The sequence below is a fragment of the Aspergillus aculeatinus genome (genome assembly GCF_003184765.1).
Source record: "Aspergillus aculeatinus CBS 121060 unplaced genomic scaffold BO66scaffold_15, whole genome shotgun sequence".
Taxonomy (NCBI): Eukaryota; Fungi; Ascomycota; class Eurotiomycetes; order Eurotiales; family Aspergillaceae; genus Aspergillus; species Aspergillus aculeatinus.
Window position 1 is genome coordinate 62,141 of NW_020291484.1, and position 13,042 is coordinate 75,182.

Genomic DNA, 13,042 nt, shown 5'->3' on the forward strand with positions numbered 1-13,042 from the left:
TCTTTCTTTCATCTATCCACCCTTCTCCTTCTCCATCTTTTGCATCACTCGTCTTCACTGGGTCTTCCGCGTTATTTGCACTAATCAAGTCAGGATACGTGCTCATCTCGCATATGGCATAGACACCTTCATGTATAGCCAAAGTGTGCTGTTGGCTCTCTCCCCGACGCGACTTTTCTTTCCTCCTTTCATGACTCGGCTGTGGTTATAAGTTACTTTAGTCCCACCCACAGCCCCCTCCTCCGATGTGCGATACCCAAAATCTACGCTGTAGACTTTTGAAAGCTGCTCTCTTACTTACTCGGTACAGAAGATATTTACAGTCACCTTCTGCATGCTTAACTGTCCATTCGCCCCTCTAACCATGTCAAACTACCCTCCGACACCCTCCTTCGCGGGACCACATTATACACCACCTCAGTGGCCTCCGTCAAACCCGACTCCTTCCTCATCCATGCCTTCCTTGCTTCCTCATCATCATTTCCCCTATATTCACAACCAGACTGCCGTTCCGCCATCTCACCCCGAAGGGGCTGCGCTTCCTGGTAATCAAGATAGTCACATGGCCAACTCACATCTGCCGGGGCTCGGAGGCCCGGGCGCGCCTGGACAAATACCGCCGCCGCTATTCGGCTTCATGGCCCCATTTACCTCTTCCCCGTTTCCACCTCCGCCATTTCCTCCGATTCAGATGCCGCCTCTGAGATACCCTTCTATCCCAGCGCCTTCCGCCCCTGCTATGCACCAATCCGGTTATACACCGAATGAACCACAGCCCCGTCTTGGTCAAGAGGTCTCGACCCCTGCGGATTCACAAGTTTCAAGCACCTCTAACTCCAATATGGACCTTGATCGCGAAGAAGGCGAGCTTACCGATGGAGATGACCTACCGTCCCAACCGAAGGGATCCGAAACGGCTGCTGCATCGTCACGACCACCGAAAGATGTGCAAGAACACCTTAAAGCGAATGGAAAAGTGGGCAGTACGCGCGGCTATTCTCGAAACCTACCTAGCGCCAACATTTCCAATACGTCAACTTCTTCCGTACCCATATCTTCTAAAGATACTAAGAAGGAAGGATTGAACATAACAAGTACCGAGAGCTCAATGGAAGGTCTTTCGTCATCTCGGAGCAGCGGCTCTCGTATGTCACCTACACCTCACCTCGTCGATATATCTTGCTTACAGTCTGGCAGCTTATAACCCGGCTCTTACAATACGTGCTGAATCTCCCTGTCCGAACAATATTGGCCGCGATGGCGCTGCTATGTCGAGTCTACTCAGCGACAACACATACGAGCCAGCGAACAATGAGGTGATTGAGAATAATCCTGACCGACTATGGTACGACATGAAGCCCACGGCTCAGTTGCGCGTTCAGGCCCAGGGGGCACTTCTGAGTTTGGCTCCTCACAATATTCGCTACAATGAATTGGTGAGAGAAGGCATTGACCCTCTTGTTCTTCGTCAACTTTACGAGGACGTTGGCATCAAAATTCCTACTCCGCAACCTGATGTCGAGTCAAACTCACCCGCTTCTGCAGGGCACGGTCTAGATCAACCAGTTGTCAAGGTTGCGGCTTCACCGAAGGGTGCTGCGCAGCAAGACCCTATGAATGTTGTTGTCTCTCCTCCGCCATCCACACAGCAGGCTGTAACGGGAAAACCAATGGAGCGGAAGGAAGTCATCGCCCGCATGCTTGCGGCGAAGGCGGCCAAGACCTCCACATCCACGCCGTCACAGACCGAAGCTGCAAAAGAAACCATACCTTCTTCGAGCTCGAATTTGCCTGATGCCGGCAAAACGACGACACTTCCCTCACGCGATGCTCCGATGCTAGAGAAGGAAGCGCGCGTGAAGGAGAAGAATAAAGCACAAACCGAACTCGCCAGACAAAGAATCGAACAACTCAAGAAACAAGGGTTAATGAGGACTTTGCAGAAGTCGCAGCCAGATTCAACGGCATCTGAGCCAAATGAAGAGCACACCTACAATGCAGATACCACACAGCCCACGAACTTGACTCCAATTCAGCACCCTTTGCCTGAGCGCCCGCCGGACCCAGAACTCTCACCCCAATCTCGTATTCCAGGGCTTTTCATGACCGAAAGCCAGGAACCGGCCATAACGGAAGAGTCGAATGCTGCGCCTGTTCAGCATGTTGCCGATACAGATGCCCACACACGCACCAATCAGCGCAAGAGACCGCGAGCTTCTGACTTTGACGAACCCATTCCCATGCCCAAAAAGTCATTCGGTAACGGGTCAAATCACGTCGCTGCTGAACCTGCGAGGCTTATTATCGACATCAGCGACGATGAGTTTTATGGGGATGACGAGAATGATAGCATGGACGTTGATACACTGGCAGGAAACGTATCGCAGGATGTTGAGAGACTTCTCCGGAGCACTCCGATGACCACGGATTCGTTACCTCAGCGGCCAGCAACATCACTCAGTCAGGGGTTCTCTACGTCGGTGACTCCCAATGGACGGAATTACGATCAAGAGCATCAGGAGCATCTTCGCCGTAAGGACTTGGAAATCAAGGCGATGCACCGTCGGATTGCCGAGCTTGAGGAACGGAAAAAGGCGAAGCTAGCAGCTAGTCGCACCCAGTCCCCTCGTGCTCTGGATCTGCCAACGCCGCCTGTTGATTCAGTGACGGCCAATGTCGCCATCCATGAGAACACCAATCTAAATCAGGTGCCCAAGCTAAACGAGGCGACTTCCAAGCTGATAAATCAATCATCTTCACTCCCCAAAGATGCTCTCAAACTAGAGGAGATGAGAGCCAAACTGCTGCGGAAGCAGGAAATCGAGTCTGGTATCCCTGCCCTGGATCACGAAATAAACAAGTCCGAGGCAAGGCTGGCCGAGGTGAATCAGGAGCAGAATTCTCTTTTATCTCAAATCACCAAGGGAAAAGAAGGTCGCCAGCAGCTTTTACATGAATTGAAAGCTCTTGGCCAGGAGTTGCAGGACGTGACACTTGATGACATAGAGTTAGCCCTCCGCCAAGTGCAGACTGAAGAACCCGCAGATGCAGAAGTCATCGGTAAGTCGTACTTGTATTTATGTCATTCTTGCGAAATCGAGGATTGACGCTGATTGAACCGTGCTCAGCAACTACCCATGAATTGCCTCCTCGGCCTATCACAGATCAGGTTCCCGAGGCAACAAATGCCCAAGTGCCCGTACATAACGAAGGTGTACCCGCTACTGACTATGTATCTGCTTCGGACGCCGCGGTATCCAATGCGGAACATGAGAAAGATACTGTCATGGACGATGCTGACGAAGAGCAAATGGCTACTTCATCGTCTGATTCGATGAGCTCGTCGATGGACGAATCCAGCGATAGCGATAGCGAAAGCGACGATTCCGCGTCGGTCGCGTCGGAAGAATCAGTAGCCAGAAGCTCTGCGCCAGCCACTGCCGAGACCGAGACTCAGAACGACCGAACTCAAGAGACTGAGCAGGAAACCCCGGCCGAGTCGGATTTGGATGGCTCCTCGCTAAAGCAATCGCACCTCACTAATGCTGAATCCCAGGTCAATGTTACGTCTGATGAACATATGGAGGGATCAGCACCTGAAGTACAGGACCGAGGATCTCGTGAATCGTCTGTATCGGACGCTTATGAGCCTCCCGAGCCAGAATTGACTGCAAGCCCAGCCGGTTCCGCTTACTCACCCCCTTTTAGTCCTGCTTCTCCTGCTCCTATTGAGCCTACCGACGACTCTGAATTTCCATCGAACGAGGTTACCAAGGCTAGCGAGCCGCTAACTGAGAATGACCAGGGCTTGGCTGTTCACCAACCACGAAGTTTTGCTCGAATCAGCCCTTTGGATGTGCGAGGCTCCTCAGTCACGGCCAGTAACCTGATGCTAATGAGTAGTAGAATGAGCGGGATCCCTATGACAGCCTTACCACATTCACGCAATACGATAGTCCACTAAAGCATTTCAAGGCTTACCGCTACCACCCAAGCTACGTTGAAAATGTTGCAAACGGCTATCGTTCTCTGACATATAGCCACAACATTGACCCCATGAAATACCTGTGTCCGTTTGAGGTCGCGGGGGGTGTCTGCAACGATCGATCTTGCGAATTTCAACACTTCCGAGACATGTCTCTTAGCGGTGCGTCGACAGATTCAAGCCATCATTCACAGACATATCCCTTGATGATCTGAACATTGACTTTGCCATCTCTGGCTCTGGTTATTTGTGTCAATCTTCCCATGACCCCTTTCCTTCGCACCACATCTCTCTGCTGTTGTTCTCTCAGTCCCTTGATCCCCTGTCGTGACTCGATTTGTTGGTCGGATTTGCATTGTGCGGATGCTGACGCACAGGCTTGTTAACCTCGACAGATGACAAAATCTTGGTCCAAATGGGCTCTCTTCGCGAGGGCAAAACCCCCGAAGAGAAAGACGAATACATTGCCGGACTGAAGCAGATCATCAACGACATGCGACGCGACAAGGTGAAAGACTTTAGCACCGTGGCTGCGGAAATAGCCGCATACCGTAGACGCTTCCTCCAAGACCCTTCGCGGATCTTGCCATTGTAACCCCTGACATGGAACGTGCGACAGTCAAGATTACTCATTCTTTGAACAAGGTGAGGTGCGATGCATCGTGCACTCAGCACTCAGGAGCTGTGCAGGTAGATTTCTGCTGCTTGCTGTGCCAGCATCGAGCTATATCTGAAAACCTTTCCCTTTCTTCTTTTTCTTCCTCATCACCTCCACCATCTTCACCATGGACAAGCAACCCCGGCTTTCCTCTTTTTGAACGTTTGAGATCTGGCATCTCTTATTGAGCGAGAGCGACTTCCAGGGCAACCGCGCTGTTATCTTATCTACTCTTTTCTTCTTTTTTGCGGTTTGGCATACAAAAGCACGAGCCCGGCGTTGGACGGAATCATCTTCTCTTCACCTTGTTTTTACCTCTAAACGAAGTGGGCGTAAAGCAACTTTCCCACGTTACGACACGACCGCAAGCCTGGAGACTTAGGGCCTGACTTAGCGAGGGTGATGGCAACGCCAGTAGTTGACCAGGTCTTCCAACGGTATGGGATGCGGCCGGTCCTATACAGTCCGATGTCATAGGGCTGTGCAGACAGCGGGGTTCATAGGAAAGAAGTACAGTACAGTACAGTACATACATAGTTTCTATTGAGATTTTGATTTTTCACCCCTCGGAAAGAGAATCCTCGTATGTACTCTGCCTTGTGTCTGAAGGAGCTAGGAGCTTCCTAAGCGATCCCCCTCCCCCTCTCCAGAGCCTTATGCTAGTTCGCAAACCAAGGAATGCACGCAAGCTACGTCAGTCCCACCTGGATCAAGTCGACTAACAAGCGACACAGCCGCCTTCGCGTGGAGCGCCCGCTAGGCGTCTAGCGATAGATTCCCTTAGCAAGTAGTCTAGCGGTAGACTACTATCTACACCTTGGCATTCAAAAAGGAGGGAACCCACCCTGCAACCACCCGGGCATGCTAGTCTAGGGGGGTTGTACGCAAAGAAAAGCGCCCAGCGAGTAGTCTAGGTGCCGCAGTGCCGCAGTGCCGCAGTGCCTCGTGGAGCCCAGACACACAGCCAGAGCTGCTGCTGCTGCTGCTGCTGCTGCCCGCCCTAGAATCCAGGAACATGGAGATTCATGGATGCATGCATGGGTCCCGGGCGCGACGCCCTCGGGTAGGTTGGTGCCCCAGGCTTCCCCATCCCCCTTCCCCGTTTGTCCAAGGCACAACCGCACCGACCGTCCCCTATCGAATCTTCTGAAGTTCGGCGGTATATGTGATGAATTCGGGAATCCCCGAGGGCATTGCATAGTACCTTACTACATACATACAGCAACTACGGAGTATCTGGCTAGTAGTCGAGTCCACGTAACCTGTCGGGCGCAGAGAATGGAAAGGAAAAACCCCTCACCCACACTCACCCGCACCCGCACCCGCACCCACGGTCACTCCGGTCCCGCAACTGACGTTCAGCATTTTGTATATGTAGTATACACTCTTCATCTACATAAAAAGAAGACTGGGAGAAAAGGGGGGGACGACAAAAGAGGGATTGTGGCAGTGTTTTTGAAACCTACCTACTTCCCACAAACACAAACACAAACACAACTACAATGACCCGGCTATCGTGCACGCTAGCTAGCCGCGTTGCGTTGCGTTGCGTCGCGTTGCACTAAAGTTGACTCAGGGAGGAGTCGAGTGAGTGCACGGCTAGCTACATCACTTTGTGATTGATTGATTGAGCGAAGGGAACTACTCCGTCGAGATGCCAGGGAAGGTCGGTTATGCAGGTTTGTTCCTCTTGTTGAGTCATCTGTGATCCTGTGACCGTGGCCTGGGGTTCTGTGACTCAGGCACACAGGAAGATGAGGGTTGCTTGCGCATGTTTTGCTGTTGTCGTCATTTCTGTCGCTTGTTTGGAGGTTTGGTTGGTTGGTTGGTCGGTCGGTTGATGGTGCAGATGCTGGGGCTTGAGCTTGAGAGTTGGCCTTGAACGAGGCAGCTGATGCTCAGTTGTTGTGGTTTTTGTCTTAGATATAAATAAATATCTTGCAGGGAAAGGGGAAGTTGAGGGGTTGTGGTGTTGGGACAAGGGAAGAGGTGTATGTAGAAAGGAAAATGTGGGAAAGAAAATGTGAGACATGGTTGGGATGGTGGTGGTTGAGCTTGTGTTCGAACAACTTTCGTGGTTGATCGCAAAGATGCTGTAGACTAGGTAGACAACGACTGCGGAGGAACTATGGGGTTGGCCTGTCTACTATCTTGAGGCGTTCTGTATAACCTCAACATCAATGACAGCAACCACGAGAATAGAAGCTCGTAAAGATGGGGGCAGTAAAAGAAGAGAATAGGAAACCACGTGGAACTGCGTGAAGTGACACGACATGATTAGCGATCATTTGGAATGGGTGATATCTCAATATGGAGAAATGCAGCGCCATGACGGAGTTGACGAGTTGTACTGTACGGTGTACACAGGAGGAGCATCGCATGGCGGGCGGGCGGGCGGGCGGGTAAACAGGCACTACATGTGGAGGAGGCACACCGCAGCTGAAACTGTCCTGTCCGCGGAACCTGCGTATCATGTACCGGCGGCGCGGCCCCCAAATAAAACGGTGGGTCGTCGACTCCAGTGGTGGGGTAACTTAACTGTTTCCTCTGCTCGGGAGGGCGAAGCCATACTTCATGATGATGATGATGATGATGATGCAGATTAGTAGGACTCGGGGATAATCTGAATCAATATTGCACATTCTGCCTCTCTCTTCACTACTCTTTCCTTCCCCTTCTTAGAATCCCGAAAGGTGTGTCTAATGGAGTAACTAGTAGTGCTGACAGGAGCGTCGAACACGCAGTTCCAGAAAAAGACTTCCTGTGCCTTGCGGTCGCGTGCAACGTGGTGGGCAGGGTATATTCTGCTTGGCGCAGCGGCTAAAGGGAGAAATATAAACATAGCAACAGTCCGTCAGACTGGATCAGGCTTAGTGGCGGATCGTTTTTCGATACCATCGAGTAAGGAACACAAATAGGATGACGGAGAAGAGAAGAGTTGCAGAAAGGACAAGAAGGAGGGAGGTCAGACGTCTTACACGGTAAGAATATAGTCGCGGGCTCGGAACCGCATTGCTTACCAGTTCGGGGATATTGGAGGTCGTACATGCAGTGATCACCGCAGGCAAGAGAAGACTCTGAAACCCACTAGAAGGTGTGTGTGTGTGTATGTGTGTGTGTGTGTGTGAGGGTGTGGATGTGAGCGTCAAGAAGATTTTTGGCCCCCTCGGGAATTGGTGAGCCATGAAGGAAAAAAACGTGGAAAGGAGCGTTAAGCCTAATCATATCAAGATCACACCATGTGGCTTTTCTCACCCATCAGCAAGCGGGCTTGTCTCGCACCGAGACACACCGTTTGACCCGTGTTCGGGATGAGCCAAAGGCTGTACTGTACGCGCATCTGGATCGATTGGACCGAAGCAACGAGAGAGGGTCTAAAGATATCATCAGCATAGTATTGAGAGAGAGAAAGAGACGGCCCCAAATGCATAGTAACCACGAGTCCCAGTTTACTATATGTTGACGACAACCAGGATATTGTCTATACTCCGGAGTTCCCAGCGAGCTGAACAGCGGGTACAGTCTACGCGAATGGGCCAATTGCAGCACAACAATGCGGGCTTTTAGTACACAACCGGTTCTGTCCCTAAGGCACCTACCTGGCACTACTACCTGGCAGGCTGTCTGTTGGTTGATACTTTCTATGAAAGCTGAACCTCAGATATGGAAAGAAGAGATTACCAGACTAAGTTAGCAGTGCGACCGCAACCAGGTCGGAGAAAATCGAATTCCCCCCAAATGACGATGGTCCACTTTTTTTTTATCCACCAAACCTAAAGTTCTACTCAGCCCTGCCGCCCATGACTCCTTTGGAATGCTTGGAAGCCAAAATTCGGGGCACACCTGTCATGCTTCCCGAGTCTCGTCTCTCTTGCCTGTGCTTACACTTTCCCCCCTCCGTATTCGACCACCGCTCAAACATACACACTACTGCAGCCAGTCATCGCGAGCTGAACCACACAAGAAATCCTGCGACCACAGACAGTCGCGAGACCGCCAGTTTCCCCCCAACCATAGGGTTAATTGCATACAGATACCGAGAGAAAGGGCGGTGGGATTTTGGTTGTTGTTTGCTTACTACCTGGTAAGTTAGTATCCCGGGTTGACGGTCATCGAGGTTGTGGCTGCATGATCTGCATTCCCATCCATGCTCCTTTCCCTCCCCTTGCCCTTAACCCCCCCCCTCCCATCTCCTAAGCCTCAGGCCCCCTCATCTAATCTATACCTTTTTCGCTTCCCCGACCTTGAAGGTCAGCCAGTCATAGCGAAATATATCCGTACCAAGACTTTTGCGGCTCGGCGAGAAAAAAAACAAACAAAATAAACATAAAAATAAAAATGAAATCCAAGTAAAGAGAAAAAAGGCTACACCATGCTGTTCTAAGATGCACACACATGCACGAGAAAATGATATTGCCCAAAAGAACAAGAAAAGGATACAGCAAACAGTTTGTGTACAACCCCCCATCATCTAAAAAAGTTCTGGAATACGGGGTTCGTCCCATCATCCATCCCATCCATCCATCATCGATCTGCATAGCCCAGATGGAAAGTTTCGGTTTCCCAATTTGGTTTATACACCACAAAAAAAAACATGATCCCAAAAACGTGCGGAATCATTACACAGTGCAGTGCAGTGCAGTGCAGTCCGCCCCAAGTTCTGTGTTGTGTTCCCATAGATGTTCAGGGGTTCCCCTTTGAATGTCTTCCAGGGCTGTGTGAAGGACAAAAAAAGCTGCGACTATAATTATTTTCTGCTTGGATCATTACACATTACACCAAAGTTCGGGAACCGGGTGCTTAGTATTCTAAGCCAGTCTGGTTGAACTACCCTGACAAATGTTAGATACGATCCGTTAGTTAAGCAAGCGGTTTTGGGGGGGGAAGCTTACAAATTCGCGAAACTGAAGCTTACAGTTCTTCCATTGGTATACCCATGTCTACTTGTCGTCATGGCCCGTGATCTGACCTGGCCGGACCCCGGGCCCGGCAAGTCTAAACTAGTCTCTCTGACAAATTTCGCCAGAAGGAATGAGTTATAGACGATAGTTTTAATGGCTCATGAGTAATGAACCGACCCTGCGGACTACGGAGTAAGTTTAGACAGAAGTCGATAACAGGCGATGGGAATGGAGGGTGAACTAGGGTTTCGGGTCCCTTCCCTCCCTACGCCAGGCAACAAGGCGTCTGTCTGTCTCTGACTCTCTGCCTACCAGAGATGCGGAACCAACGGGTACCTAGTACCCTAAAGCATAACTACGGTACAATATACTCATAGTACAATATAGTAGTCAACTCACTAAGTTGACTATTGATTTACTAGAGATCAACTGATGGTTAAAACGATAGAGAAGGTGTACATTGCTGTGACCCGAAAATTCTAGTCTGACAAATCTGTAGAAAAAAACAATATCACTCTATAACAAGAATCATAGAACACATAGAACAGAGGAGAGAAGGAGATCGTCAATTTAAACAAACAGAACAAAAATCTAAACCCCCACAAATCCACCACCGTAAACCAAGGCGTTCTTCGCGGCTGCACGACCGAGTAAGGCCCGCTTGCTCAATTTGGCAGCCGCCCCAGTCTAAGCCGTATATTTAGTACAGTTGCTCAGAAACAAAAATTCAGCCCAGAAAAATGACAAAAGAAGAAACCAGAAAAATAAAAAAAAAAGACAAAAGCTGACACTAGAAAATGTATCGTGGTATATGCACCCGCTCATGCAAGATCCATTAGAAATGGAAAAAGGAAAAGGAAAAGAAATATCGCAAAATGCAAACGGCCCGTGACTCCTGGTCATGTCTGTTTCATGTTTCATGCAACTCATGATGAGAAACGCTCAAAACGACGTCAGAAAATTAGAAAGTGATAATTCGGCCTCGAGACCATATAGCATAGCCTCTCTTGAGTTCTGCGCGCAAACGAGATGATTAGCCCTCTGACCACCGAGCTTGTTCCTGGTCGGCCTTACCTTCAACATCAAAACGTAGTCGTAGATCATTTCACCGGCGTGCAATTGGAGCAGGCGACGTGCTGGCACATCACACAACGGGGCTGGTTCTGGTACAGCTTTGGCCCATCGCCACACTGGCAGCAGAAGTACAGGTTCCCTCGCGTCTGCGCCCGATCCTCTGGAAGTCGCTGGCCGGCAAGGTCCTGCAGACGGGGTCGCCGTACGTCACCGAAGACTGATAGTGGCTGGGAGATCGGGTTTCGGCAGTCCATCATCGACGGCACGTGTCTGGGGGCGTCTAGTGAGTGTGCGCAGACTGAGTGTGCTGGAGTAGAAGGGTACGGCGACATCTCGTGGCAGCTGTGCAGCGACATATCGGCGTCGCGGTTGTCGACAGGGCAGCTGGGGCAGCGTGGCTCGCCGCACTGCAGGCACTCTGTGTGAAGATCGATCTGGTGAAGGCCGTGAAGGCAGGTGCAGCAGGTCCAAAAGCCAGGCATGGTTGAATGAAGAGGTTGATAGGTGACTAAGGTGTTGATAGTAGGTATGATGGTGGTAGGTAGTTGTGGTTGAAGTCAAGCTTGTATAGAAGCAGAGAGGCGAAGACAGCGGATGAGTTGCAAGTGTCAATGGGTCAGTAGGATGTATTGTGTGTAGGAAATAGAGATGAAGTCCATCCTGAGGACTGCGCCGCTGTATTTAAGCAATCTTAGGATGTTACAACAAGTGAGAAAGTGAAAGAGAGACGACGCTAACGATGATTCAGACAAGGCGTCCTGAACTGCCATTGTGGCTGATTCCACAAAACAATAAAAAATAATAAAAAAAAACAAAAGGCGCCCTTCAGAACTAGGCTTGTCTTCATCTCAGTCATAAGCAGGTGCTATACCTGATCAGAGCCCGGGGCCATTTCAGAGTCGATCATCGTCAAGGTGGCTTGGCAACTCTCGATTGCTTTTTGGGGAATGGGGGAAGGAAGGGGTAGGGTGGGTGTAGTGCAGTGCAGTGCAGTATCAAGTGGATTGGAGGGAAAAGCCGGGACCGTTTGGCGGTTCGAACTATCAGCTGTCGAGTGCTGTCAGTTTGAATCATTCTGGAATAGCTTGCATGGGAACATCGTAAGATATGCGCGCCAGTTGAGTCAAATCGACTTTCGCAAGGGTCCACCGGGTATCATCGCAGTAGCGGAATCCGGGCGAGCGAGGCTTGGAAAATGGAGGCTCGTTTTCGGTTGCCCGTCCACTCCGCCCGTCCTCCAGGCTTTCTCTCTCCGTACTAACTTACTGGTAGTAACTAGGTTACTGGTACCTAGTAACTATCCGTTCCTACTAACTTACTAACTGCTTTCTCGTTTTCCCCCCTGAGGAAACCCACTCAATACTCAAGGCTCAATTTACTTACACTCTCCTTTCATTATCTTCAATTTTATTTTTATTTCTATTTTCTTTCCAATTTAATTATATCAATTATTCATTTGATTTCAAATTTGCTTATTCTTCTCTATTCCTCTTACGACCTCCTGGTTACTCATCCATTCTTGGCTAGCAAGCAATTCATTTTGATAATCGCGCGCTGTGCTGTGCTGCCTGGCTGAGGCCTGGGAATGAGCTCCACTTGGTGGTCACCAGTGCCCGTGGATTCAGGCAACCTTGCCCAGAGATCGAGTTCTAGATGCGATGCGAAGCTCTGACTCTTACCGTCTATCTCCTTGGGTTTTAGGAGGATTCTCCTGCTTGCTCGTGACGATTTTGTCGGTCAACGAGCGGCGGGCTGTCTACGAATAAGCAGGCACCCGTGCTAGTTCTGCCTAAGCCATCAACGCCCGTCGTGTGGCACATGCCCTTTTGCAAATGACGTTTGGGAACCATCGCGATGACTGATCGCTCACTCGCGCTCATTGCTAACTTTGATTTTCTCCACGCTGTATTATTGCTAATGTTTCGATCGGTTTCCCATCGGACTTTTGTCCTTTGGCCCTGCCCTTGACTCTCAGTCATTACTGCTACTAGTATTGTTCGGAGTCCCCGACTTCGATCATGACGCTTGGCCTCTATAGCCCCTCGTGTCTGGTGTGCCTTGAAACCGACCAGCCCCAATTCTCTTCTTCACTGCTCAAAAGCCCAGTTGTAATGATCGCTTCTCATTCGACCTCTGCCCACTGGATGTTCCCATTGCCCCGGCTGGTTCTGGAAGCCTTACTCCAGACTTCAGCTCTACTTGTCACTATTACTCATAGTCAGATCACCGGTATGCCGTGGAATCGATTCCGTGTGACCCCTGGCAAACCGTTTTTCCTTTGCGCGTCATAGCTGGCAACTTCCACAGGGCTTGCCAAAGCAGGTTCTCAGCGTCCCCAGATATTCCATTACGACTATCTTCACTCACTCCCCCACTTCCAGCTCTCGAAGGATGTGATTATGGCTGTCAGGTACATAGGCTGCC

At 50.3% G+C, this 13,042-nt stretch overlaps 3 protein-coding genes across 3 annotated transcripts; 1 reads left to right on the plus strand and 2 right to left on the minus strand.

The window, feature by feature from the left end:
* The first annotated feature begins 228 nt into the window (after window positions 1-228).
* Window positions 229-4,756, plus strand: BO66DRAFT_46076 (uncharacterized protein). The gene is made up of 5 exons (XM_025652311.1): window positions 229-1,145; window positions 1,198-3,060; window positions 3,129-3,856; window positions 3,907-4,147; window positions 4,381-4,756. Exons 1-5 carry the CDS (start codon window positions 335-337, stop codon window positions 4,578-4,580), a joined length of 3,843 nt encoding a protein of 1,280 aa, XP_025505491.1. The 5' UTR covers window positions 229-334; the 3' UTR covers window positions 4,581-4,756.
* A 1,186-nt stretch (window positions 4,757-5,942) lies between these two features.
* BO66DRAFT_390529 (uncharacterized protein) lies at window positions 5,943-6,986 on the minus strand. The gene has a single exon (XM_025647030.1). The coding sequence runs from the start codon at window positions 6,673-6,675 to the stop codon at window positions 6,382-6,384; it is 294 nt and encodes a 97-aa protein (XP_025505492.1). The 5' UTR covers window positions 6,676-6,986; the 3' UTR covers window positions 5,943-6,381.
* A 3,658-nt stretch (window positions 6,987-10,644) lies between these two features.
* On the minus strand, window positions 10,645-11,100 carry BO66DRAFT_436919 (uncharacterized protein; the record flags this gene model as incomplete). The annotated part of the gene is made up of 1 exon (XM_025650955.1): window positions 10,645-11,100. One exon carries the CDS (start codon window positions 11,098-11,100, stop codon window positions 10,645-10,647), a length of 456 nt encoding a protein of 151 aa, XP_025505493.1.
* Window positions 11,101-13,042: the final 1,942 nt, after the last annotated feature.